Source organism: Phyllobates terribilis, unplaced genomic scaffold (genome assembly GCF_046119375.1).
Source record: "Phyllobates terribilis strain yellow unplaced genomic scaffold, ASM4611937v1 Scaffold_1__5_contigs__length_1240528914, whole genome shotgun sequence".
Classification (NCBI taxonomy): domain Eukaryota; kingdom Metazoa; phylum Chordata; class Amphibia; order Anura; family Dendrobatidae; genus Phyllobates; species Phyllobates terribilis.
The window spans coordinates 35,715,027-35,742,862 of record NW_027362761.1 but is presented as its reverse complement, the minus strand read 5'-3'; the positions used below and the strand labels follow the sequence as shown (position 1 = coordinate 35,742,862).

Below are 27,836 nucleotides of genomic sequence, written 5' to 3'. Positions count from 1 at the left end.
AAAGTACACATATTTGATATCATCACGTCCATAACGACCTTACCTATAAAACTGTCCCACTAGTTAAACCCTTTAGTGAACATGGTAAAAAAATATATAAAAATTGAAGCAAAAAGCAATGCTTTATCATCATACCGTCAAACAAAAAATGGAATAAAACACGATCAAAAAGACGAATGTAAATAAAAATGGTACCATTATAGTATAGAGTTATAGCTCTCAAAATAAAGCAATGCAAAAAAAAATTTTTTTTATATGAAATAGTTTTTATTGTGTAAAAGCGCCAAAACATAAAAAACTATAGAAATATAGTATAGCTGTAAATGTACTGACCCGAAGAATAAAGCTGCCTCATCAATTTTACCACGGCATAAAAAAAAAAAATCCTGAATTGTTGGTTTTTGTTCATTCTGCCTCCCAAAAATCGGAATAGAAAGCGATCAAAAATGTTATTTGCCCGAAAATGGCACCAATAAAAACGTCAACTTGTCCCGCAAAAAACAAGCCCTTACATGACTCTGTTGGCCGAAATATAGAAAAATTATTTTAAAAAAATAGTCTGAAAAAAAGCGTCTTTTCGTGTGTGACAGCTGCCAAAAATAAAAACCAGATATGAATCTGGTATCGCTGTAATCGCACCAACCCGAAGAATAAAATCGTCTAATCACTTATATCGCACGAGGAACAGCTTAAAAAATAAACTCTAGGGTTAGGGTTGTGTTGGGGTTGGGATTTTTTCAAAAGTAAAGAAAAAAAAAATTATGACGATATGGCGACTAGTGTTGAGTGCAAGTGCTCGCTATTTGAGTTTGCATCGGGTGCTTGGGTATGCCAAAAAAACCACTCGGGGATTGCCTGCCATGCACGAGCAATCCCCGCATGTTTTTTTTTTGAGTGTCTAACAACCGTGAAACATGCGGGGCGGGGACTCGAGCATGTCACTGAAGCACCCACTATACATGGTGCATACCCACTATACATGGTGCATACCCAAGTACCCAATGCAAACTCAAGTAGCGAGCACTTGCGCTCAAGACTAATGACAACTCATTCAATATGATGACCTAATGTTATCAAATTTTGTGTCATACCTCTGGGTTCAAAATGTTCACTATACCCATTGATAAAATCTTTGAAGGGTCTAGTTTCCAAAATGGGGCCACTTGTGGGGGGGTTTCCACTTTTTAGGTGCATCAGGGGCTCTCCAAACGCAACATGGCTTCCGCTCTCAATTCCAGCCAATTTTGCGTTTAAAAAGTCACACAGTGCTCCTTCCTCTCTGAACCCTGCCTTGAGCCCATACAGTGTATTTTCCCCACATATGGGTTATCTGCGTACTCAGGAGAAATTACACAACAGTTTTTGACATCCATTTTCTCCTCTTACCCTTGTGAAAATAAAAAAAATTGGGGCTAAAAGATAATTTTTTTAGAAAAAGTTTGATTTCTTTATTTTCACGGCTCTACGTTATAAAATTCTGTGAAGCACCTGGGGGTTCAGGGTGCTCACCACACATCTAGAGAAGTTTATTGAGGGGTCTAATTTCCAAAATGTGGTCAGTTGTGGGCGGTTTCCACTGTTTAGGCACATCAGGGACACTCCAAACGCGACATGGCATCCGCTAATTATTCAAAAAAAATTTAAATTCAAAATGTCAAATGGCTCCTTCCCTTCCGAACCCTGCCGTGCACCCAAACAGTGGTTTTCCCTCCCATATGGGGTATCAGCTTCTCAAAAGAAATTGCACAACAAATGGTATGGTGCAATTTCTCCTGTTACCCTTATGAAAATGCAAAATTGGGGGCTGAAAAACTTTTTTGTGGGAAAAATGTGAAAATTTTATTTTTACGGCTCAATGTTATAAACTTCTGTGAAGCACCTGGGAGTTCAAGGTGCTCACCACACATATAGATAAGTTCCCTGAGGGGTGTAGTTTCCAAAATGGTGTCACTTGTGGGGGGTTTCCACTGTTTAGGCACATCAGGGACTCCCCAAACGCTACATGGCATCCACTAATTATTCAAGCAAATTTTACATTCAAAAAGTCAAATGGCGCTCCTTCCCTTCTGAGCCCTGCCTTGTGCCCAAACAGTGGTTGTCCCCCCCATATGGGGTATCGGCGTGCTCAGGAGAAATTGCACAACAAATTTAGTGGTCCATTTTTTCCTGTTACCCTTGCAAAAATAAAAAAAAACATTAAAAATAAATAAAAAGTAGCATTTTTGTGAAAAAAGTAAAATGTTCATTGTTTTATTCCATATTCCAAAAATTCCTGTGAAGCACCTGATGGGTTAATAAACTTATTGAATGTGGTTTTGAGCAACTTGAGGGGTGCAGTTTTTAGAATGATGTCACTTTTGGGTATTTTCTGTCATAAAGGCCCCTCAAAGTCACTTCAAATGTGATGTGGTCCCTAAAAAATGGTTTTGTAAATTTTGTTGGAAAAATTAGAAATCACTGGTCAACTTTTAATCCTTATAACTTCCTAACAAAAAAATTTGGTTCCAAGATTGTGCTGATATAAAGTAGACATGTGGGAAATGTTATTTATTAACTATTTTGTGTGACATATCTCTCTGATTTAAGGGCATGAAAATTCAAAGTTTGAAAATTGCAAAATTTTCGCCAAATTTCCAATTATTTCACAAAGTAACACAAGTCATATCGAAGAAATTTTATCACTATCATGAAAAAAACAATCTCCGAATCAGGGGGATCCGTTGAAGCGTTCGAGTTATTACCTCATAAAGTGACAGTGGTAAAAATTGTAAAAATTGGCCTGGTCATTAACGTGCAAACCACCTTCGGGTGTAAAGGGGTTAAATGCCAATAATTCTCCAGTGTAAATGTACCCTTAGATCCAGGTGCCCTATAGGTAACCTATTGCTCTGATTAGAGTTGTTCTCATCCCATCCTTTTTATCTGGTCTTGATGTCATGATGACTTTTCACAGCCAGAGCTCCTGTCTGCAAACTTCTCTCATCTTTGGTCTGCAGAACACCCCGACGTGGTGCCCTTAAAAATTACAGTGTCTTTATTATGCCGCCTGAGTAAAAATAACTATCCATTATGTGCCCTAGGCCATGCCCCTGAAAAAATACTTGGTCCTCACTGTGCTACCTACACAAAAAATAACCCCCACACTGTCCATCTTATGGTACATGGCATTCACACTATCCTATAAAATATTCCCACCATACCTCCACCCTTAAATACTAAGACCGCCACACCATTCCCCTTAGATACTATGACCGCCACAATGTCCACTTTTGTGAACCATGACCGCAACATCGCCTCTGTAAGGTGTCTGCCGGACACGTACTTGATGGGAGGTATGTATCACAGGGGTGGTTGTCCTCTGTGATGTATACCTGGAATAATTCTCTGCAAAAAGTATTGAAATTAATCCAGCAGCTATGGGCAGTAGAATTTTTTCTTTTTTAAAAACGTTCAGTTTATTTAGTACCCATTAAAATACAGTACAGCATGTTGCAGCCACAGGCTAGACTTAAAGAACAACAATCCTATGCGTTTCAGCTATAGTAAACCTTAGTCATGGATGTCCATGACTGCGCATGCCCGGAAGTCAGGGAACACAGTGCACGTCACAGGGCCTGTCACAGGGCCCTGTGACGTGCAGGGGAGGGGGGATATGATAACTAAGCAGAGAGGCAGGGATTTGGGGGAATAATAAGCAGATAGGAGGGGATTTCTTGGCGTCCCCCGGATGCCAAGCCTGTGGAAAAAAGAATTGATTAAAGCACTTTACTCTGCAATCAGACCTCTAGTATGAGCCATACTGGTATGTATAGATTTACTTTTCTATACCCTGTATGGCCATAGTAGAGGTCTGATATCGCCCAGGGGGGTGACAGATTCCCTTTGAATAAACCGGTCGGACTTGTAAATAGAAACAGTTCTTGTGATACCTTATCCCACCCCCAAGTGAGTTGCATCACCACACCTCCTTATAAACTGAAATCTACATAATGAATTATATCCACCACACCTTCCTCAAGTATGAACTATGATCTCCACACTGTCCCCAACCCATGCTGCCTCTCTTCACACGGTCCCCCTCATGTTGCCCCCACTGACTGCTGAGCCCTCTTTTCAACTATCCCCCACACTGCCCCCTTTCTATACTGTGGCCCCACATTGCTCCCTCTTCATACTAAGCCTACTCTTCACATTGTGTGCCCCATATTGCCCCTTCTCCATACTGAACCCCCACTTCAAACCTTGACCCCCACACACAATCTATTCCTATGTCTAAATTGACTGCAGCATCTAAGGATTTACATGCGAGGGACATGAGCTATCAAACATTACAGCAGATTGTCAGCAGTTACATGCAGCTGACACTGACTGTCTATGGGGCAAGCTCAGCTACTGAGCACACTCCATTAACTACCTTGCACTGTAAATATATGGCAGATGGTGCCAATGGGTTAGAGTCACAGACAAGATAAAATATGGGAAGGGAATGGCTTGTTCATATAAACCGTCCAATACAGGACCATCAAGGACACAAAGTGAGTCTATCAACCATAAAAAATATGACACTCTACAGCAGTTGGGAAATGAGTTTTTGTCCTTTTAACCCCTTGCCACAAATTGATGTAACTGTACGTTTGGATCGCAAGTAGTATCCCGGAATCCGCTGAACAGTTAGTTCTTAGGAATGTCAGTTACAAGCCTTTGGAAATTTACCCTTAGGCCTCTTTACAAACAATTCTTTTCAGATTTTTTTTTCTTGAATTTTCTTACAAATGTGTATGTTTTTTTTTTAACTAACATTTATGGTAGGCATTTTATCTGCTGTTTTCTCATGCCTTATGGGAAACACAGGAAACAATAGTATAATATGCTATGTTTTGAAAAATAACCAACATGGATTGTATAAGCGATGGGTCAATCGCCAGTTAAAGTCTCCTGAGGGGACAAAAAAATAGAGTTAAAAATATAAATTATTTAAAAAATATAAAAATTATAACCACTCATTTTTTCCCCCATTAAAAAATAAATAATAATAAAGAAAATGTTTGTATCATTAGGTCTCTTCCAGTCTGATCTATCAAAATATATAAATAATTAACCTGATCTGTAAACACCGTAACAAGAAAAAATTAAACTGCCAGAATTGCAGTTTTTCGGTCTTTACATTTCCCTAAAAAATGCAATAAAAAGCGATCAAACTGTTGAATGTACCCAGAAAAGTATTAATAAAAACGTCTGCTCACCATTCTATAAAAAAGCTTTTATTGTGTAAAAGCCCCCACCAAAAAAAGAAAAACGATATAAATGTGGTACTGCTGTAAACGTACTGACCCGAAGAATAAAGCTGCCCTATCAATTTTACCACATGCGGAACAGCATAAAAAATTTTTTTTTTGAAAAAAAAAACAATTCCTGAATTGTTGGATTTTGTTTATTCTTCCTCCCAAAAATCAGAATAGAAAGCGATCAAAAAATGTCCCGTGCCTGAAAATGTCAACTCGTCCCGCAAAAAACAAGCTGTCACATGACTCTGTCGGACAAAATATGGAAAAATTATAGCTCTCAAAATATGGTGATGCAAAAACTAGTCTTTGCAAAAAAAAAAAAAGTGTATTTTAGTGTGTGACAGCTGTCAATCATAAATACCCGATATGATTCTGGTATCGCTGTAATCGCACCGACCCGAAGAATAAAGTCGTCTAGTCACTTATACCGCACGAGGAACGGTGTAAAAAATAAACGTTAGGGTTAGGGTTGTGCTAGGGTTAGGATTGTGCAAGGGTTAGGGTTGTGCTAGGGTTAGGGTTGGGATTTTTTAAAAAATAAAGCAAAAAAAATGATGACGATATGGCGACTAGTGTTGAGCGCAAGTGCTCGCTACTTGAGTTTGCATCGGGTGCTTGGGTATGCACTGAGTATCGCGGGTGCTCGAGTGACATGCTCGAGTCTCCGCCCCATATGCTTTGCGGGCAAAAACAACCTTGCGGGGATTGCCTGCCATGCACGAGTGATCCCTGCATGTTTTTTTTTTGGTGTCTAACAACCGTGAAACATGCAGGGCGGGGACTCGAGCATGTCACTAGAGTACCCGCTATATATGGTGCATACCTGAGTACCCGGTGCAAACTCAAGTAGCGAGCACTTGCGCTCAAGACTAATGACAACTTATTCAATATGATGACCTAATGTTATCAATTTCTGTGTCGTACCTCTGGGTTAAAAATGTTCACCATACCCCTTGATAAAATCCTTGAGGGGTCTAGTTTCCAAAATGGGGTCACTTGAGGGGGGTTTCCACTATTTAGGCACATCAGGGGCTCTCCAAACGCGACATGGCGTCTGCTCTCGATTCCAGCCAATTTTGTGTTCAAAAAGTCATACAGTGCTCCTTCCCTTCTGAACCCTGTCATGCACCCAAACACTGTATTTTCCCCACATATGGGGTATCAGTGTACTCAGGAGAAATTGCACAAAAGTTTTTGGGGTCCATTTTCTCCTCTTACCGTTGTGAAAATAAAAAGTTTGAGGCTAAAAGATCATTTTTGTGGAAAAAGTTAGATTTTTTTATCTTTACGGCTCAATGTTATAAACTTCTGTGAAGCACCTGGGGGTGCAAGGTGCTCACCGCACATCTAGATAAGTTCCCTGAGGAGTCTAGTTTCCAAAATGGTGTCACTTGTGGGGGGGTTTCCACTGTTTAGGCACACAGGAGCTCTCCAAATGCAACATGGCGTCCGCTAATTATTCAAGCAAATTTTGCATTCAAAAAGTCTAATGGCGCTCCTTCCCTTCCGAACCCTGCCGTGTGCCCAAACAGTGGTTTTCTCCACCATATGGGGTATCGGCGTGCTCAGGAGAAATTGCACAACAAATTTTGGGGTCCATTTTTTCCTGTTATCTTTGCAAAAATAAAAATATTGGGTGGGGTCTAAAGAAATATTTTTGTGAAAAAAAATAAATGTTCATTTTTTTCTTCCACGTTCCAAAAATTCCTGTGAAGCACCTGAAGGGTTAATAAAGTTCTTGAATGTGGTTTTGAGCACCTTGAGGGGTGCAGTTTTTAGAATGGTGTCACTTTTGGGTATTTTCTGTCATAAAGGCCCCTCAAAGTCACTTCAAATGTGATGTGGTCCCTAAAAAAAATGGTTTTGTAAGTTTTGTTGTAAGAATGAGAAATCACTGGTCAACTTTTAACCCTTATAGCTCCCTAAGAAAAAAAAATGTTGGTTCCAAAATTGTGCTGATGTAAAGTAGGCATGTGGGAAATGTTATTAACTATTTTCTCTTCTCTGATTTAAGGGCATGAAAATTCAAAGTTTGAAAATTTGCGAAATTTCTGATTTTTTCACAAATAAACGCAAGTGATATCGAAGAAATTTTACCACAATCATGAAGTACAATATGTCACGAAAAACAATCTCAGAATCAGGGGGATCCGTTAAAGCGTTCCAGAGTAATTACCTCATAAAGTGCAAATTTAATATCACCGTAATTGTTCTGACCTGAAGAATAAAGTTAGTATATAATAAATGCTGTAAAAACAAAAAAGAGTGGCAGAATTTTCTTTTTTTCATCTCATTTGGAATCTTTTTCTCATTATTCTGTACATTGTATAGTAAGATGATTGGTGTCATTAAGAACTACAGCTCGTTTCGCAAAAAAACAAACAAGCCCTCATACGGCTATGCTAAAGGGAAATGAAAGGAAAAAAATGAAAAGGTAAAAACCAAAAAATTGCCTTGGATGGGAAGGGGCTAAATGACCGCTGATAGGATTGCGTGTAGATGATCGTCAGTCGCCTAATAGCCGCAGCCAGCCATTCTAAATGGGCCTATGTGTAGGTCCACCGGTGAAGGATATGCTGTGGATTTTTCACATTTGGTGATGGAAAATCCACAGCGTATCACAAAACCAGTGCATTTTACCCAAACCCATTCACACAGAGCGTAATATACCTGTGGTGCAGATTTTAGGTCTGTAACGTGTCATAGGACAATAAGCCCTGAATAATCACTGTGTACAGCTTGCGGTTCTCTGAAGCGGATGCTTTTTGAATGAATATTCACCAGATAAACCACGCCGCGGTCGCTTTCTCACCAGCGGTTTTGATGATGCGGTTTTTGAAACCAAAGTCCTGAGTGGATTTGGAAGGGGGGAGTGGAATCTTTCTTATGGATGTCCCTTTCTCCACTAGTCATTCTTAACATTGGCGTCAAATACTGCATTAAATACAGGTCATGTGTGAGAGCCAAGGCTATTATACTCTGGCACTGAAGGGGTAAATGAAACGAGTGTGGCAGACACTAACGGCAGGTGTGGACGATGCCTGTGAGTGGAGGGCACGGGCACACGCATCTCATGCCCATTACATGACTGAGGAGTAACTTGAAGGATCTGACATCACTTGGGCGCCGGTGATTGGTCGCCCGACAATCCGTCCCTCTTCTCCCCTCCCTCCATTCAAACGTGCTGTGACTAGCTAGCTAGCAAGGCTGCGCTGACAGCTGTGCGGACCCCTGCGCCCTGATGCACCATCCTCTCCGGCGCCCGGTGCCCATCCGCGGCCATTCCTCCTAGTGGATCTGACCTCTCCTCCCTGCTGGATCCTGCCAATCAGGGAGATTCACTGCACCAGCTGCCCCCTCCTCCCCCAGCTCCAGAAAGCCTGGGGGCTGCTGCTGAGCGGAACTCCCCATCTTCCATAGGCATCATCCTGTCTGCCTGGCCCCCTGTATCACATATAGCCATCTTCCAGATGTGCAGAAGGTAAGGCCGGGAAGGGGCACCCACTTACTGCCCAAGGCAGCTGATGCCAGGGCCACCCCTCTATCCTTCATGCAAGGGTAGGTCTTCATGGACATCCTTGTCTTTACAGCAATTCATGTGTTAATCCTAAAAGGAGCGGGCGTTTCATAATAATATCATTCTAAATTCTTCTGCCAGTCATGGAGCCAGGACATAAAATACAACATGTGGAGATGCCATCTTCTCTGGGTTATGTGGACCTTCTCATTCAAAGTGGTAGACAATTCATTGGAGCCTTGCAGGAATGCAAAGACTGTGGCTTGGCATCATCATGGGACATATTACAAGCTCATGCCAATTTCACCTGGATGGAGCTGTTGGGTGTCATTTTATGTGCCCTGGCATGGACTGGTCTGCGCATGGCAACTACGACATGGATCTTCCAAGTAAGTGTGGTTATATGAGCCATGTGTCCGAGAGCTGAGAGTTCATGTGTGAGGACAGGAGCAGTAGGCACATGTGCCAACACAGAGCTTTAGGTCGCCATCCTCCTCAGTCACACTGGTATAGTACAGAACTGTATGTTTGCTTCTCTTATGTGTACCTGAAGAGTAGACCTTGGTGGCACACCCTACAATACCGCCTAATAAAACACTACAGTACTTACTGCCACCAAGCTCATTATATGACAGAACTCATGGAATTGCCCACTTCATGGCGCTCGGATGACTAAACACCTACTAATACAAAGTTACCAGGGCTTTGTCCATGTGTAGGCGCCATCTCACTAGCTACTTAATACAGACCTGGTCCTACACCTGTTATTTTCTGCTAGACACACATCGGGACTCCTTAGGGTATGTTCACACATGGTATTTTTGCTGCGTTTTTTACCTAAGTGTATTTGGTGTGTTAAATATGGAGTGTTTCACAGTACCAACATAATCAGATCTCAGAAATCTGTTTTTTTTTTCCCATATGTATTCCTCCCTGCTGTGTTTTTGCTAAGGCGCAGCATGTCAATTCTTTCAGCACTTTTCACTTATTTAAATGTATGGGTATAAAACATTGGGGAAAATGGAAAAACGATGCAAATAATGGATGTAAACCGCAGGAATCTTAATAACAAATTTTCCTGCCACCACTCAGATTTTTGGTGCAGACCCTCCTCCCCCACCAGCTTTAAAAGATTTCATATTTTGCATTTGACTGCAGACTTGTGAATCCTCACATTGTGCATAGCGTACGCTGTGAGGATTCTCCTTTGCCAGGAGCGGGCGGTCATGTAACTGAAAGTATGTGATGTTCGGTCACATTCCGACTAGACATGCACGGCTTCGCTCAATATAAGTGAATTGAGTGAGGCAGCACGTCTAGTCGGAATGAGGACAAAAGTATGCATATCTTTTATTTGCGGTCTCATGACCGTCCAGTCTCGCTGCCGGAACCGGAGATTCCTGACAGCATGCACTATGCACAATGTGAGGATTCACAACACTATAGTTACATACAGTGACTGAAGACTTTCGTGCTAAACCTGGACAACCCCTTTAATGCAGGCGTCACTGATGCTCCGCTGCATTTTACTATGGATGATTGTATGCCCTAAAGAATGCGGTCTCACACTAGCTAGTGGGAGCACAGTGTTTAGGGCAGAAAATGCTTTGGGGGCCATTGTTATACTTTATTAATACAAGTGTCACTGACGCTCCGCTGCTCTTCACTTTGCATGTCTGTCAATTAGAGATGAGCAGATAATTTTTGCAAGCTCAGTCCACGGTCCAGGTCAGTGCTCTCTGGCTGTGGACCGGAGTTGCCCGAATCACTTCAGGATCCCAGGCTGAGCTTATGATTAGCCGGGCTGGCGAGACACCACCTGTGCACCGTAGAGATGAGGTCATGCCAGGCCGGCGGATCAAACGCCATGATGGGGAATCTGGAAGCTTAGGAAATTTGCGCAGCTCCTATCCACAGCCAGAGAGCACTGACCTGGACCGTGGACCGAGCTTGCAATAATGATCTGCTCATCTCTAATTGACAGGCACAAAGCCATTCGCCCATATGTACACTCAATACTCTAAAGTGAGCTCTCGGCCTTTAACAGCGCGATCTCGATGTTATAACGTACAGAGCAGTGTTTAGAAGGGTGGCAAGCATCAGTGACACCTGTATTAGTAAAGTAAAACTATGGCCTCCAGCAGGGCAACAACTACTACTGTGTAGAACAGAGAGAGCGGTATTTGGACGAATGACAGGAGAAGAGTGCATGCGCATTAGAAGGACGCGCAGAGAAGAGAGAACCCGGAGAAGTTGTGCCAACCACAAGATACTTCTTTGGAAGAAACAAGGTGATATAAAAAAAGGGTTTTGGATAGATACTGACTTTCAAAGAGGCCTCTATCGATCCAAAACAACTAGTCAAAATAATGGATTAGTTACTACTAGAAAGTTACATTTGGTGATAGTTCCTCTTTAAAGGGCCTGACTGCTGAATCTTGACAGCATGTGGTGCACACTGTCACGATTCCTTGTGCTAGTTGTTGGTCATGTGACTGGATGTATGCGATTTACACACGTGCGGTCATGGGACGGCTTGTCTCACCCGGCTGCTCTCTATTGAAGTGAATTGAGAGAAGACGGATGAGAGTGGGCACGTGACCACATTCATGCGGGAACGATTTGGCACATAGAGTGACTGTAGATTTTTGTCTGAAGGATGGACGACCCCTTTAATAAGGTTCTCTATCTCTTGCAGCTTCAATCTATTCTGCACCTCTATTCTTCACTTTGCAAAAAAAAAGTGTTCCCTTCTTCTCAACCTTCACCTTAGTTCTGGTTTCAAAAGTAATGGACACCTGACAGAACTGACCATTATGATAGTGTGAACAGAAGCACCGGGCACATATATATTTTTTTAAAATGTGTCTATATATGTATATACAATGTAATGGATCCATTTTGTGATCTCATTTAGCTTGGATGTACACAGATTGCAAGAATGTTCTCTATTTTGATGAAGCCTTGTATTGCCATTCCGTACATACATGTGCCATCCATGTGTCGACTTGGCACGGGTCTGGTAAATTTGACATCATGTATGTGCCCCATTATCTCTCATGTATTACAGCAGAGAGTGATGCACAGATATTACACATCTAAATTCAGAACAACATCCTGACTCATTAGAAAACATGGCCAAGTATTTGTAATGTCATTGTCCTTTATTCAGTCTTTAAAACCCGGGCATGACTGTTCTTCCTTGTCCTCGCATAGACAAATGTGAATTCCTGCCCTCTTACTACTTTGTGCACAGAAGCATAGCAAGACTTTCACCTCCAGCCAAAATCACAGGGGGTGGAGAAGGGATTTAACAGAGGAGAACTAAATGGTTGCAGCTGCAGAACATTCACCCATAGCAACTTTAGCATCCCACAGGGTTTCTATAGTCACCTAGTGGTAGCACATTGATCTGTCGGAGGATGTGTAACTCTACACTGCTAAGCGTCTGTTCCTACCATACAAATACATCCAGCAAAATAGTTTGAATACAAGAGCAAAACAAGTCAAAACCTTGTAGGTCATCTCAGCTTGTAAATTAAAGGGGTTGCCTCACCTAGATAACCCTATATGAACTTACCTTATTTTGCGGTCCTCCTCTCTGGATCCCCTCACTGCAGAATGTGGCTCCTATTCGGCTAACCTATTACCTGTTTATATGTAAAGAGGACCTTTCAATTCAAGTACTGCTATTCCACTGATTCTGGAACAGTTTTTCTTCTGTGTCCGTCTGTTCCCATTCCCAAGTTATGCCCCCCAATAATAGAGAAGCAAATTTTCCCTTCATCCAACTGGGCATATATACTAAATAACTTCTGCTTTTTATCCTCCAATGCTGGCCAATCAAAACACAGCCATACCCCCAAATTTCCCCTCCCACATCATGAGGCCCCCAATGACCCCCAACACAGTATGATGCCCACAGTGACCTCATCTGCAGTATAATGACCCCCACATAGTTTAAAACCTCCACAGTTCACCACACAGTATGATGGCCCCCACAGCTCCTCCACACAGTATGCTTCCCCCTCCTCCCACACATTATGATGCTCCCACCACCTGACCACACAGGATTATGGCCCCCACGACATCCCACACAGTACTATGATCCCCCACACAATATTATGACAATCAGAGCCCCTCAAGAAAGTATGATGCTTTTTCACAGGCCTCCACACTGTATGATAACTCCCCACACGGTATGTCCACTTCAGCTCCCCACACAGTATGATGTCCCCCTCAGCTCCCCACACAGTGTTATGACCCCCACACACATTATGATGGCTTCTACACAGTATGTTAGACCCCACACACAGTATGATGGCACCCACAGCTTAGTAAGAGAGCCCCCCCCCACAGAGTATGATGTCCACCCCTCAAAACTCCATACAATATGATGGCCCCCCCACACAATATTATGATCCTAGCAGCCACCTACAGGTACTTACTAATAAAAAAAAAACGACCAACCTCTCTCCCATTTTCCCAACGCACTTCTCTAGTCTGCGCACTGTGAGAACTGAGGTTTTGTTCAGCAGGCATAATGTAGTGACACTTCACGCCTGCTGCGCTGTGACTGACGTAAGCACGCATGCAAGGAGTCCTGCAGATATTGATATTGTATCTTTACTGTAATCCTCCTGCTTTACGTAGGATGCTTTTTTTACATTCAAACCAGCCAGCATTGTGGTGGATCGTGTATAGATAGTGCACCTAATTCATTATTTGTGATTATTTTTTTAAGTTACTTTTTCTTGTCTTGACATATTCATTGACAGTATTGTGCGCCATATTCATAAAATTCAGTTCATGGATTTTTCGCAAAATTAAAATTGCTCTTTATCTCTGTTTTTAACCTGCTTTGCGGCTTTCTAGCGCAAAATGTTGCATATTCTGCTACAGTGTCGCAAAAATTGCACAAAAATTTCAGGTGGACATAAAATCAATACAGGAAGGAGATTAAAGTACATTTGCACCAGATTTTGCAATCTTTCAAAAAAAGTGGCATGATGACAAATTGGCCAAAAACATCTGGAAACCTTAAACTCTGCCCACAGTGGCACTAAAAGAAAAAAAACCTGGTGAATACATATAAAATTGACTTCAAAAAGTGCAAATTAAAAGATGAATACGATGCACACGAAGGAAAAGCGAGAAAAACAAAACTAGACAAAAAATAATTGCCAATGCAATAATGACGGTCACAAGTATGAGGTACTAGGACACATTGGACCAAAGATTTGTTCCAGAACTAAAGTATGTTGGGAAGATTTTTAACAATACAATGAATGAGCTTTTTATCAAACTATCATCTTCTGAAAAAGTTGTGTTTATTTGATATTTTTGTCCAATAGTAGTAGATGGCTGTATTTAGGTCACATAGCTAATGCACAAAAATTCTTTCCATGAAAGCTCTTTTGTCCTTTTAGATTTACTTCCGGACATTAAGTGATCTAACATGCAGTGCTCAGCATAAATGAGTATACCCCAACAGATTCCTCAGAAAACCTTTTAGTTTCCTTTCAGAATCAACATTTACTCTGGGATACCATTCTACAAAATACTCCCACAAATTTAGGCCATTGATTGCAAACAAGATTTGTTATTTTGCACACTCAAAAAAGCAATTTTTCTAACAAATTCATTCAAAACTGTGTTTCCAAAATGAGTACACCCCATTGAAAGTCATAGGAGCAAAGCCAACGTTTAGACAACAACATTCACAAGAAAGGTGAAGGCTACAAGAAGATCAGCAGAGCTTTACTTACACTGGTATACAGTGATTTTTGTGCCACTGATGTTTGAACGGTTTTATATTAAGTTTATGGTGCTGATTAAGAATATGACTTTGGTTTTGCCAGATTGGCTCTAGTTTCTGATATATTTAATAGTTAATTAATTACAGTAGAATTCTGGCTTTAAAAAGTCGATTTTATAGCATTGTAAGGCTACAAATTGTAATACAAAATTATTTTATGGGATATTTCATTACCTAAGACACTGTTAAACAATCAAAAGACAGACCAAAAGATATTGCATTTGTTATCCCACACAAGTCGCATTAGGGGCATGCATTATTTTCATGGATGAATTATCTTAAAAACTAGAACCAATTCAGCAAAAGTAATGGGATTTTTTAATTCAGCACCCTCAAGATACCCTAAATCCATTCAAAAAAACCTTAGCACCTGAAAAAAAAATTTTTGTAGACCTGTGTTATCAGTCAAAATACTGCAGCAAAAAAGAATCAAAAATTCAACAAAAATGGAACTGAAACAGTCTCACAGAGGCGTTTAGGCCAACCACGGAAGTTAGCACCTAAAAAGGAGTATCTTCTGATGAGAAGGGTTGAAGAAAATCGACATGCAAGTTCAGTGTAGTTAGCTATAGAAGTAGAAATCAAACGAGTGTTTCCCATGACAAAATACAGTGTAGACTGCAGAGGAATGGCATGCATGGGTGTCGTCTATGAAGGAAGCCTCCTAAAGCCCATGCACACAAAAGCCCACCTATAATTTGTCAGGGCCCATGCTGAAAAATATGAAAGCTATTGGGACTTTATGACCTAGAGCGATGAGACAAAGATAAATGTTTTTGGGACTGGTGGCTTCAAAACTGTATGGCGTCACAAAAGTGAGGGGTACAATGAAAAATCTATGGTCCCTACAGTGAAACATGGTGGTGGCAGTGTCCTTATGTGGGGCTACATGAGTGCTTCTGGTGTCAGGGAGCTACATTTCATTGATGGTATCATGAATGAACAGATGTACTGCTGTATACTGAAAGAGAAGATGCTACCATCACTCTGTGCCCTTGGTGGATGTGCACTTTTCCAACTTGACAATAATCCAAAACACACATCTAAGGTCACTGTTGCATTTCTGAAGATGAAGAACAGTGAAAGTGATTCCGTGGCCAAGTCTGTCTCCAGATCTGAACCCAACTGAACACCTATGGGAAATTCTGATGAGACAAGTTGAACATCACTCTCCATCCAGCATCCAGGTTATAAAATAGATCGTTCTTGAAAAATGGAAAAAGATACTTGTTCATTCCATGCCTAGAGGACTTGGTGCTGTCCTTAAAACTCACAGAGGTCATAGAAAATACTAGATGTAGTTGTTTTTGAAGTGGAGTATATTAATTTTTGCATCAGCAATTTGAGTAAAACTGAAAATTTTGTAGTGAAAGTTATATTATTAACCTTACTTTAATGTTATGGGTTGAAAAAATGTTTTCTCAAGCTTGTCAAAAGTTTGGAAATTGTTCTTGCGTTCAGTGAGATATTGATTGAAATCTTACTTCTCAAAGGGGGTGTACTCATTTATGCTGAGCACAGTATATGGATGCTTTGACTAGACAAACATTCAGCCAACTTTTATTTATTGTATATGACCACCCGTAAAGGGTTAGTTTTATTTCACAATTATACGGTGCTTTACAGTGAGCTCTTGCTCTGGGTTTTCCATCAAATCCCTGAAAAATGGGATTAAGATGGAACCCCCGACCGAGCCATTCTGTTTACCCTTCGTTTGGCCTCTGATCTGGTAGTGTCTGTCTTTATTAGGCAGACACAATAGCATGGTAGACCATACTTTTGTCTGCATAAAAAGATGGACACTGCTGGAACAGAGTCCAAAGTGCCTCTGCTACATTACACTAAATAGCTCCGTTGGGGATTTAATCTAAATTCAGTTTTTCTGGAATTTAGACGGAATCTCAGATGCAGTGCTCAGCGTAGAGCACAATGATAAATGTGAACCTGGTCTTATGTGCATCATTAAAAGTTATCATCTATGCTAACTAGGGTAAGACTGCTTTAGAAACACATGCAGTTTTGTATTCTTTTTAAATATATGGCTTGTATTTTCAGCTGTATAGATAGGCAGACAAACAGGAGGTACACAGATGTATCTTATTTAATCACATTGTTAGGTAATGAAGTTCTGTATACAGCACTGACATTGACTTTCAAAGCCTGATGTTTAACAACCTAACATCCTTTACCACTTAACAGTTTCCATTTGCAACAATGAGCCATTTGTTTTGTAAGTGACATGACCTAAAGTGACATAAGCTAATACCTTCCTTCTCACACGCTAACCGATATCTCAAGTCTTCTACTATATACCAGTGGTTTGGAGAGCGCACACTAAATACATTGCCAATGTTAGTCATGTAAAGTATATAAAGGGTTCCCCAAAGTTAAGGAGGCTGTCCACTATTATTATTATTATTTATTATTATAGCGCCATTTATTCCATGGCGCTTTACATGTCAAAAAGGGGGTATACATAGCAAAAACACTTACAATAATCTTGAACAAACCCTGCTTATTCAATTCAGGGCCCCATAAAAAAAACAATCTATACTCACCTCCCGCAGGTGCGCTGTTCCAGTGATATCGGTGCTGTTGTTACCGGCATGTGACATGACCTTGTTGGGTCATGTGACCGCTGCTACCAATCAGAGACCACTGATTGGCTGCAGCTCATCCATATTTCATCACAGCGGACATCTGCTCTGATGAAATAGTAAAGGCTGTATACACTATTTTTATTTTCAATGGATGCTGAATTAATTAAGCGAGGGTTGTCCAGTAGTGGAGAATAAGTTTTTGTCATGAACGAACATAAAGGAAAAAAGCAAATTAGCTAGCATGTCCAAACAAAATATGAAACAAGCGTTAAAGTTACCATGCCATTGGTAGATTGGGTCTCGCATTTTTGATCACTTATACTTAGAAACTCCTTAACATGTATAATAAATATAGCATTAATGAAAGTCACATATACAACTTGTCCACACATTGCTTTTTTTTTCCACATATTTTTACCGTGGAAAACATGCAAAGAGAATGAGATGTCTTACATCTCAAACACGTGCTGCTTATTTTTTCCTGCCAGATTTGAATCCTCATAGCATTTTTTCAAATTTGCAGCATGTCAACTTTTTCAGCGTTTTTGCCTCTTTTTTCAACTGTTCAATTGAATAGTAAAAACACAAGTAAAAACATATAAAAAGTACACAAATTTTTCCTGTTTTTACCTAAAACTGTTTTTTTTTTTTCCGCAGAAAAATATGCTGCAATACTAAATGTGGGCACATACATAGGGGCGTAATGACCACGTTCGCAAAGGTCGCGACCGAGCCCATGAAGGTGGGGGCTCACCAAAGTCAGCACAATCTTCAACTGGATGTGCATCCTTGGACGCGCATTCAGCTGAAGTGTATTGCAGCGCAGAGACCCGTCGGGTCCGTGCGCTGCAATATATGCTGACGGCCAATCAGAGGCCAGCAACTGACATCGGCATGCAAGTGACTGTGCAGTGATGTCATGCGCTCCCGTCGCTTGCACGCTTAAGTCAGCTGCCAGCTTCAGAAGAGAATGCCGTGTTGCGGGGGTGCGGATAGGAGGTGAGTGTAACGGTTTATTTTTTTTCAATGCATTAAAGCTGCAGAACGAGGGATATATACCAGGATGGAGGATATATATACCAGGATGGGGAACATATATACCAGGATGGGGGATATGTATACCAGGATTGGGGATATATATATAATACCAGGATGGGGGATATACAGTACAGACCAAAAGTTTGGACACACCTTCTCATTTAAAGATTTTTCTGTATTTTCATGACTATGAAAACTGTACATTCACACTGAAGGCATCAAAGCTATGAATTAACACATGTGGAATTATATACTTAACAAAAAAGTGTGAAACAACTGAAAATATGTCTTATATTTTAGGTTCTTCAAAGTAGCCACCTTTTGCTTTGATGACTGCTTTGCACACTCTTGGCATTCTCTTGATGAGCTTCAAGGGGTAGTCAGCGGAAATGGTCTTCCAACAATCTTGAAGGAGTTCCCAGAGATGCTTAACACTTGTTGGCCCTTTTGCCTTCACTCTGCGGTCCAGCTCACCCCAAACCATCTCGATTGGGTTCAGGTCTGGTGACTGTGGAGGCCAGGTCATCTGGCGTAGCACCCCATCACTCTCATTCTTGGTCAAATAGCCCTTACACAGCCTGGAGGTGTATTTGGGGTCATTGTCCTGTTGAAAAATAAATGATGGTCCAACTAAACGCAAACCGGAAGGAATAGCATGCCGCTGAAAGATGCTGTGGTAGCCATGCTGGTTCAGTATGCCTTAAATTTTGAATAAATCCCCAACAGTGTCACCAGCAAAGCACCCCCACACCATCACACCTCCTCCTCCATGCTTCACGGTGGGAACCAGGCATTTAGAGTCCATTCGTTCACCTTTTCTGCGTCGCACAAAGACATGGTGGTTGGAACCAAAGATCTCAAATTTGGACTCATCAGACCAAAGCACAGATTTCCACTAGTCTAATGTCCATTCCTTGTGTTCTTTAGCCCAAACAAGTCTTTTCTGCTTGTTGCCTGTCCTTAGCAGTGGTTTCCTAGCAGCTATTTTACCATGAAGACCTGCTGCACAAAGTCTCCTCTTAACAGTTGTTGGAGATATGTGTCTTCTGCTAGAACTCTGTGTGGCATTGACCTGGTCTCTAATCTGAGCTGCTGTTAACCTGCGATTTCTGAGGCTGGTGACTCGGATAAACTTATCCTCAGAAGCAGAGGTGACTCTTGGTCTTCCTTTCCTGGGGCGGTCCTCATGTGAGCCAGTTTCTTTGTAGTACTTGATGGTTTTTGCAACTGCACTTGGGGACACTTTTAAAGTTTGCCCAATTTTTCGGACTGACTAACCTTCATTTATTAAAGTAATGATGGCCACTCGTTTTTCTTTACTTAGCTGCTTTTTTTTTGCCATAATACAAATTCTAACAGTCTATTCAGTAGGACTATCAGCTGTGTATCCACCTGACTTCTGCACAACACAACTGATGGTCCCATCCCCATTTATAAGGCAAGAAATCACACTTATTAAACCAGACAGGGCACACCTGTGAAGTGAAAACCATTTCCGGTGACTACCTCTTGAAGCTCATCAAGAGAATGCCAAGAGTGTGCAAAGCAGTCATCAAAGCAAAAGGAGGCTACTTTGAAGAACCTAGAATATAAGACATATTTTCAGTTGTTTCACACCTTTTTGTTAAGTATATAATTCCACATGTGTTAATTGATAGTTTTGATGCCTTCAGTGTGAATGTACAAATGAAAATACAGAAAAATCTTTAAATGAGAATATGTGTCCAAACTTTTGGTCTGTACTGTATATACGAAGATGGGGCCCAGCATAAGGGACAAATACACTGTTCAAAAAAATAAAGGGAACACTTAAACAACAGAATATAACTCCAAATAAATCAAACTTCTGTGAAATCAAACTGTCCACTTAGAGAGCAACACTGATTGACAATCAATTTCACATGCTGTTGTGCAAATGGAATAGACAATAGATGGAAATTATTGGCAATTATCAAGACATCCTCAATAAAGGAGTGGTTCTGCAGGTGGGGACCACAGACCACATCTCAGTACCAATGCTTTATGGCTGATGTTTTGGTCACTTTTGAATGTTGGTTGTGCTTTCACATTCATGGTAGCATGAGACGGACTCTACAACCCACAGAAGTTGCTCAGGTAGTGCAGCTCATCCAGGATGGCATATTAATGCGAGCTGTGTTAAGAAGGTTTGCTGTGTCTGTCAGCATAGTGTCCAGAGGCTGGAGGCGCTACCAGGAGACAGGCCAGTACACCAGGAGATGTGGAGGGGGCCATAGGAGGGCAACAACCAAGCAGCAGGACCACTACCTCCACCTGTGTGCAAGGAGGAACAGGAGGAGCACTGCCAGAGCCCTGCACAATGACCTCCAGCAGGCCACAATGTGCATGTGTCTGCACAAACGGTTAGAAACCGACTCCATGAGGGTGGTATGAGGGCCCGACCTCCACAGATGGGGGTTGTGCTCACAGCCCAACACCGTGCAGGACGCTTGGCATTTGCCACAGAACACCAGGATTGGTAAAGTCTCCACTGGAGCCCTGTGCTCTTCACAGATGAAAGCAGATTCACACTGAGCACATGTGACAGACATGACAGAGTCTGGAGACGCCGTGGAGAGCGATCTGCTGCCTGCAACATTCTTCATCGTGACCGGTTTGGCAGTGGGTCAGTAATGGTGTGGGGTGGCATTTCTTTGGAGGGCCGCACAGTCCTCCATGTGCTCGCCAGAGGTAGCCTGACTGTCATTAGGTACCGAGATGAGATCCTCAGACCCCTTGTGAGACCATATGCTCGTGCGGTTGGCCCTGGGTTCCTCCTAATGCAGGACAATGCCAGACCTCATGTGGCTGGAGTGTGTCAGCAGTTCCTGCAAGATGAAGGCATTGAAGCTGTGAACTGGCCCGCCCGTTCCCCAGACCTGAATCCGATTGGGCACATCTGGGACATCATGTCTCGCTCCATCCACCAATGTCATGTTGCACCACAGACTGTCCAGGAGTTGGCGGATGATTTAGTCCAGGTCTGGGAGGAGATCCCACAGGAGACCATCCGCAACTTCATCAGGAGCATGCCCAGGCGTTGTAGGGAGGTGACACAGACACGTGGAGGCCACACACAATACTGAGCCTCATTTCGACTTGTTTTAAGGACATTACATCAAAGTTGGATCAACCTGTAGTGTGGTTTTCCACTTTATTTTTGGGGGTGACTCCAAATCCAGGCCTCCATTGGTTAATAAATTTGATTTCCATTGATGATTTTTCTGTGATTTTGTTGTCAGCACATTCAACTTTGTACAGAGCAAAGTATTCAATGAGAATATTTCATTCATTCAGATCTAGGATGTGTTATTTCAGTGTTCCCTTTATTTTTTTGAGCAGTGTATTTCAGGGTGGGGAACATACTTACCAGGTTGGGGGATATATATACCAGGATGGGGCCCAGGATAAGGGATATAATATATATCAGAATGGGGCCCAGGATAGGGGACATATATAGCAGGATGGGGCCCAGGATGGGTGATATATATATCAGGATGGGGGATATACTGTATATACCAGCATAGGGCCCAGGATAAAGGGACATGTATACCAGGATGGGGAATATATATACCTGGATGGGGCCAGGAAGGGGAACATGTATACCATGATGCCATGATATATATGTATTCCAGGATGAGGGACATATACACCAAAATGGAGCATATATATAATCAGGATGGGGGACCCAGTCCAAATCTTGGATCGGGGCCCATCGGACTCTAGTTACGATACTGCACATACCCATATAATGTTTTTTTTTCTCCCATTCCATTGTACTAGTGTACAAATACATAACTATGAAAAAAGCCAACAATATGTGATTAGCTTTTGTTCAAGTGCTTTTACAAATTTAATATAGCAAGTTTTACAAAGTCCTTTCATATTCAAAGGCTGAAAAGTAATTGGATGATTGACTGATCAGCTGTTTCATGATCCAATATGATCTGTTAAATGTACTAGATAAAGAGAGTTGATTCCTAGTGTTGAATTTGCATTTTCTAGCTTTTCATTAGAACTTTCAATATGCCGTCCATCCATTATTAAGCTGAAAATAACTGCAGAAGTAGATACTGTAGCAATACCACTGCAGGAATAGTACGTGTGAGAGAAGATAACATGTTTCCACGTAGTTGTAAAAAAAAATCTTTGCATGATTTACAATGGCCTGTGTCTGAAGAAAACGTGATGATCTGCAGTATGGCCGGGGAGTGCTGTGTCCCATGTTTATATCTCCTAGTAGCTAAATCCTAATTTTAGACCTAGGTCATAGAGCAGCACAGGGAAACTGCTGAGGGATACAAGAGGTATGATTACCTCCAATCCTAAACATAGCTACCAAACAGAAGAACACAGAACCCCCTTTAGGTCCACGTTATGTTGTTTCATTTTTAGATGTGTGTAATTCATGTGTAGTTTTCTTTGTAGGATTTTATTGCAGTTAGTGAATTATCTGCTTTTATCACCTATTCTCGTAGTCACTGCTTCAGACATTATTGCGTGTATTCTTTTATGTAGTTACCTTCTTATTGCATTTAGGCCTCATTCAGATGTCCGTGTTGCATGTGTGTGTGTGTCCTATGCTTTTCATGGATACAACACGTACCCATTATAGTCTATGGGGCTGTTCACACGTCAGGGTTTTTTAACAGAACGTGTGTCCATGCAAAACTCAAGGAGACATGTCCGTTTATTCTGGCAGCACAGATGAAAAGTGATAATACAAGTCTATAGTCTCTTTGAAAATCACAGATAGCGCACGGATGCCTTATGTGTGCAGTCCCTGTGCCATCCGTGTGCTGTCCGTGTTTAACATTACAAAGGATAAGAGAGGCTTTGTAATTTATTTATTTCTTTATCTATCCATGAAAAACCCTGATGACAAAAACGGACACACGGACCGTACACTGATGACACATGGATCCAAAACACTGATGACACAGGCACCATTTTTTGCATGCATGAAAAATACTGATGTCTGAATAAGGCCTTAGAGAGCTTTCAGAAACCTCATTTTTGCCATATGTTTTGACTCCACAGGTTAATCCAACAGGCACTAAATATTCCACACCATGACAGGTCCCTCCTTTTAAACGCATTAACAAGATTTCTGCCTTCCCCTACAGCCATTTATCAAATGGTGTCACCTGCGGCCAAAAGAAGCAGAAAAGGTCCCGGAGAGTACATGGAAACTCCTCTTCTACAGTTGTTCATGGTCTTACTGTTTCTACCTCCTTTTCTTCACTGAACACAACTTCTTTCATGACCCCCCTTCTACGTTTCATGGTACGTAAACCTTGTCACCCTAAAATGTAACAAAAGGACAGATTTGGTTTTAGTAAAAAAAAAGTAGATTTCAGCTACAAAATTCCATATCTATTTTGGTTACTAAAAGTATCAATCTGTAGATAATGAGATTTTCCGACTGTAGATGTTGGGATTTCCCATTGAGTGGCCATGTAAGATAATTACTCTGTAGTATCTCAATGATGATTTACATAAGGTCTATGCTGGAATGTGGCACAGTTCAGTCTATGTGATTGAACACATGCATGAAGACCTCTTTACAGGATCAGGATTTTAAGACTCATCTTTCCTAAGCAGCACAGCTGTTGAGGTCTACTGTCCATGACATCTGCCACATGAAAGATAGAAACCCACCAAGTTATGCCAGCAGTCAGCTGTGACTCTTTCTTACTGACATTCATGTATGAAAAGCTTTGTGTGAATGGCTGCACAGCTGTCAGACCTGCGCTCTTGGCAGAGAAGGTGTTGTGTTGAATAGTTTCAAATATCATCTGCCTCTCTTCGTAGAAGACTTCACCAGTGAGCATGTTCTGGTAGGTGATTCCTTTACAAATGACTTGCTTCCAGACCTATTGTTTTTTTTTCTGGCTAGGGCAAAAATCAAAAGCAGTCATGCACATAATGTCAGCCTAAATGATTGATTTGGACCATATTGGCCAATCACCATTTGGAAATGATACATTGTCACAGTCTGGAGACAAATAAGCAATTCAGAATCCTTACCTTGTGATGTGGGTCTTCTAAGCCCCAGGTCACGGTGGGCACATAGGTCCAAGACGTAGCAGCAGGAAGGCACGTATGCATCGAGGACTTGGAACACTGGAGGCCACAGCTGACATGAAGGAGAAAAGTCCACAACAACGCAGGCAAATGCTGGCCAGGAGTTAATAGAGGTGCACAGCAAGACAAACAGGATTGAAAGTCTTAATACCAATACAAAGGTGTGTGTCTTAGTGGGCCTTAAATAGGCCTAGGCAGATGATGTCATGGCAGCAGGCCGGGTGACTTGTACAGCCCTATATGGAGCACAGCACAGGGCAGCGGCCATAGGATAAGGTGGTGAAGCCCTGCCGAGCCGAGGCATATGGTCTTATGACCAACACCTTGAATCAAAATGCATGGCACTTTTTTTTTATTATAATGTTTATTAAAACAAAACAATTCACACTGGCCACTAGAGCTTTTTTAGATTCCCTCCTTCTGTTGTTTTAGGAAGAGTTTACAACAAGACTTTTTTAATTATCAGAGGCAGGATGCAATTTCAGGTAACCCCTCTATACACAGCTGATAACACAGGATCCACCAATCACAATAGGCAATGTCACAGCTGACCCTGCTCCCTCTTCCTTCGCAATGACCTTTGCGAACGCTCATTAGACACTTCAATACAAAAGATCAGGATCCAACCATTGACGCTATGTACATGTGTCAGTTTCTAAAAAAATGGAATATAGAGTCTAAAAAAAACCCAGTGGCCAACATCAAAATTGCAGGATTTCTATTTTTTATTTTAATATAGATCCTGATATGTAAAATACAAAAAAAAACATTGCCAAAAAAAAAAAAGAATTAAGGAAACCTGTGGCCTCGGAAAACACCATTTACCTGCCAGGAACTTATTTCCTCCCTGTAGCCGCTGTCTTTCAGTCATGGGGGCATGCATGGAGTGGCTGCAGTCACTGCTCGCAGCGCTGTTCACTGTACCATGATCGTCAGCTGTAATCACTCCCCAGCTCTTTGATTGACAGCTTGCTGTGCACATATGCACCGCTGAGTTGGCTGTCAATCAAAGTGCTGGGGCTTTATTACAGCTGATGATCATGGTATAGAGCGGTGATATGAGTGGTGACTGTTAGCCGCACCGTACATGCACCAATGACTAAAAGCCAGAGGCTACAGGAAGGAAATATGTTAATTTTATCTCTGCAGTTGCACTTTCATTAAAGCGGCCAGGAAGCATTGTAAAGCTATTTACCTGCAGATTAACCCTATATCTGCAGGTAAATAGTGTTTTCTAAGGTGACCAGGTTCCATTTAAGACGAAAAGCTGATATAATCAATAGTTCATTTTCTCATGGCCAGCTATAAGGCCTCCTTTAAAGGGAAGCTATCAATTATGAGGCTGATGAGATTATCTAATCACTGACCTGTCCTAAATACAGAGTAAAATCCTTCTGTTTTCACTCCAGACAACAGCAACTTCATTTTCTCCACCAAATTATGTCACATTTATCAGACTTTGTGTCAATACCCTCCATCCTTATATCTTCACTACACTGTGTGCAGAATTATTAGGCAAGTTGTATTTTAGAGGATTATTTTTATTATTGATCAACAACTATGTTCTCAATCAACTCAAAAGACTCATAAATATCCAAGCTTAATATTTTTGGAAGTTGGAGTGTTTTTTTTTTTTATATTTGGCTATCTTTGGAGGATATCTGTTTGTGCAGGTAACTATTACTGTGCAGAATTATTAGGCAACTTAATAAAAGCCAAATATAATCCCATCTCACTTTTTTATTTTCACCAGGTAAACCAATATCAGTGTACAAAATTTAGAAATAAACATTTCTGACATGCAAAAACAAAAACCCAAAAGATTAGTGATCAATATAGCCACCTTTCTTTATGATGACACTCAGCAGCCTTCCATGCTTAGATTCTGTCAGTTGCTTGATCTGTTTTCGATCAACATTGCGTGCAGCAGCCACCACTGCCTCCCAGACACTGTTCCGAGAGGTGTACTGTTTTCCCTCCCTGTAGATCTCACATTTTATGATAGACCACAGGTTCTCTATGGGGTTCAGATCAGGTGAACAAGGGGGCCATGTCATTATTTTTTCTTCTTTTAGACCTTTCCTGGCCAACCACGCTGTGGAGTAGTTGGATGCATGTGATGGAGCATTGTTCTGCATGAAAATCATGTTTTTCTTGAACGATACCGACTTCTTCCTGTACCACTGCTTGAAGAAGTTGTCTTCCAGAAACTGGCAGTAGGTCTGGGAGTTGAGCTTCACTCCATCCTCAACCTGAAAAGGTCCTACAAGTTCATCTTTGATGATACCAGCCCATACCAGTACCCCACCTCCACCTTGCTGGCGTCTGAGTCGGAGTGGAGCTCTCTGCCCTTTACTGATCCAGCCTCTGGCCCATCCATCTGGCCCATCAAGAGTCACTCTCATTTCATCAGTCCTTAAAACCTTTGAAAAATCAGTCTTAAGATATTTCTTGGCCCATTCTTGACGTTTTATCTTATGTTTCTTGTTCAAAGGTGGTCGTTTTTCAGCCTTCCTTACCTTGGCCATGTCCCTGAGTATCGCACACCTTGTGCCTTTTGATGCTCCAGTAATGTTCTAGCTCTGAAATATGGCAAAACTGGTGGCGAATGGCATCTTGGCAGCTTCACGCTTGATTTTCCTCAATTCATGGGCAGTTATTTTGCGCCTTTTTTGGCCAACACGCTTCTTGCGACCCTGTTGGCTGTTTGCCATGAAACGCTTGATTGTTCGGTGATCACGCTTCAAAAGTTTGGAAATTTCAAGACTGCTGCATCCCTCTGCAAGACATCTCACAATTTTGGACTTTTCAGAGCCCGTCAAATCTCTCTTCTGACCCATTTTGCCAAAGGAAAGGAAGTTGCCTAATAATTATGCACACCTTATATAGGGTGTTGATGTCATTAGTCAACACCCCTCCTCATTACAGAGATGCACATCACCAGATTTACTTAATTGGTAGTTGGCTCTCAAGCCTATGCAGCTTGGAGTAGGACAACATGTATAAAAAGTATCATGTGATCAAAATACTCATTGGCCTAATAATTCTGCACACAGTGTATTATACAAAGGGCAAAAACAAGATCTGTCACAATGCTGCTGTTGGGTGAAAATATAAATGTACAGCATGATAGGCCAAATATCGCCAATCATTTTGTGCAAGACCACTGTGTTATTCTTAATGACCTCTTCGCATGAAGACTCAAATGTGCAAATGATTGTCCACATTGTAGATGATCTTGTGTGTAGAGCTAGGTTAAGGCCACGGCCCCACTATCAGTATTTGGTCAGTATTTTTTCTCAGGAGTGGGAGCCAAAACCAGGTGAGGAACAATCAGAGAAAAGGTATAATAGAAACAAGTCACCAATTCTGCATTTATCACCCACTCCTGGTTTTGGCTCCCACTCCTGAGAAAAAATATTGACCGAATACTGACCAAATTCTGATAGTGGGGCCGTGGCCTTTAACTGTTG

The 27,836-nt window shown here is 41.5% G+C and overlaps 1 protein-coding gene across 2 annotated transcripts in view; it reads left to right on the top strand.

Annotated features, from left to right (window-relative positions):
* The first annotated feature begins 8,430 nt into the window (after window positions 1-8,430).
* The window catches only part of CERS1 (ceramide synthase 1), a 68,034-nt gene continuing 48,628 nt past the window's right edge, over window positions 8,431-27,836 (top strand). The window contains exons 1-3 of one of the 2 annotated variants that reach the window (XM_073651537.1): window positions 8,431-8,766; window positions 8,944-9,191; window positions 23,403-23,562. In XM_073651537.1, coding sequence (XP_073507638.1) covers window positions 8,946-9,191; window positions 23,403-23,562 — 406 coding nt within the window. In that variant the 5' untranslated portion in view covers window positions 8,431-8,766; window positions 8,944-8,945. Of the gene's footprint in view, window positions 9,192-23,402; window positions 23,563-27,836 lie in introns of both variants that reach the window. The other variant, XM_073651530.1, reaches the window with a different exon arrangement.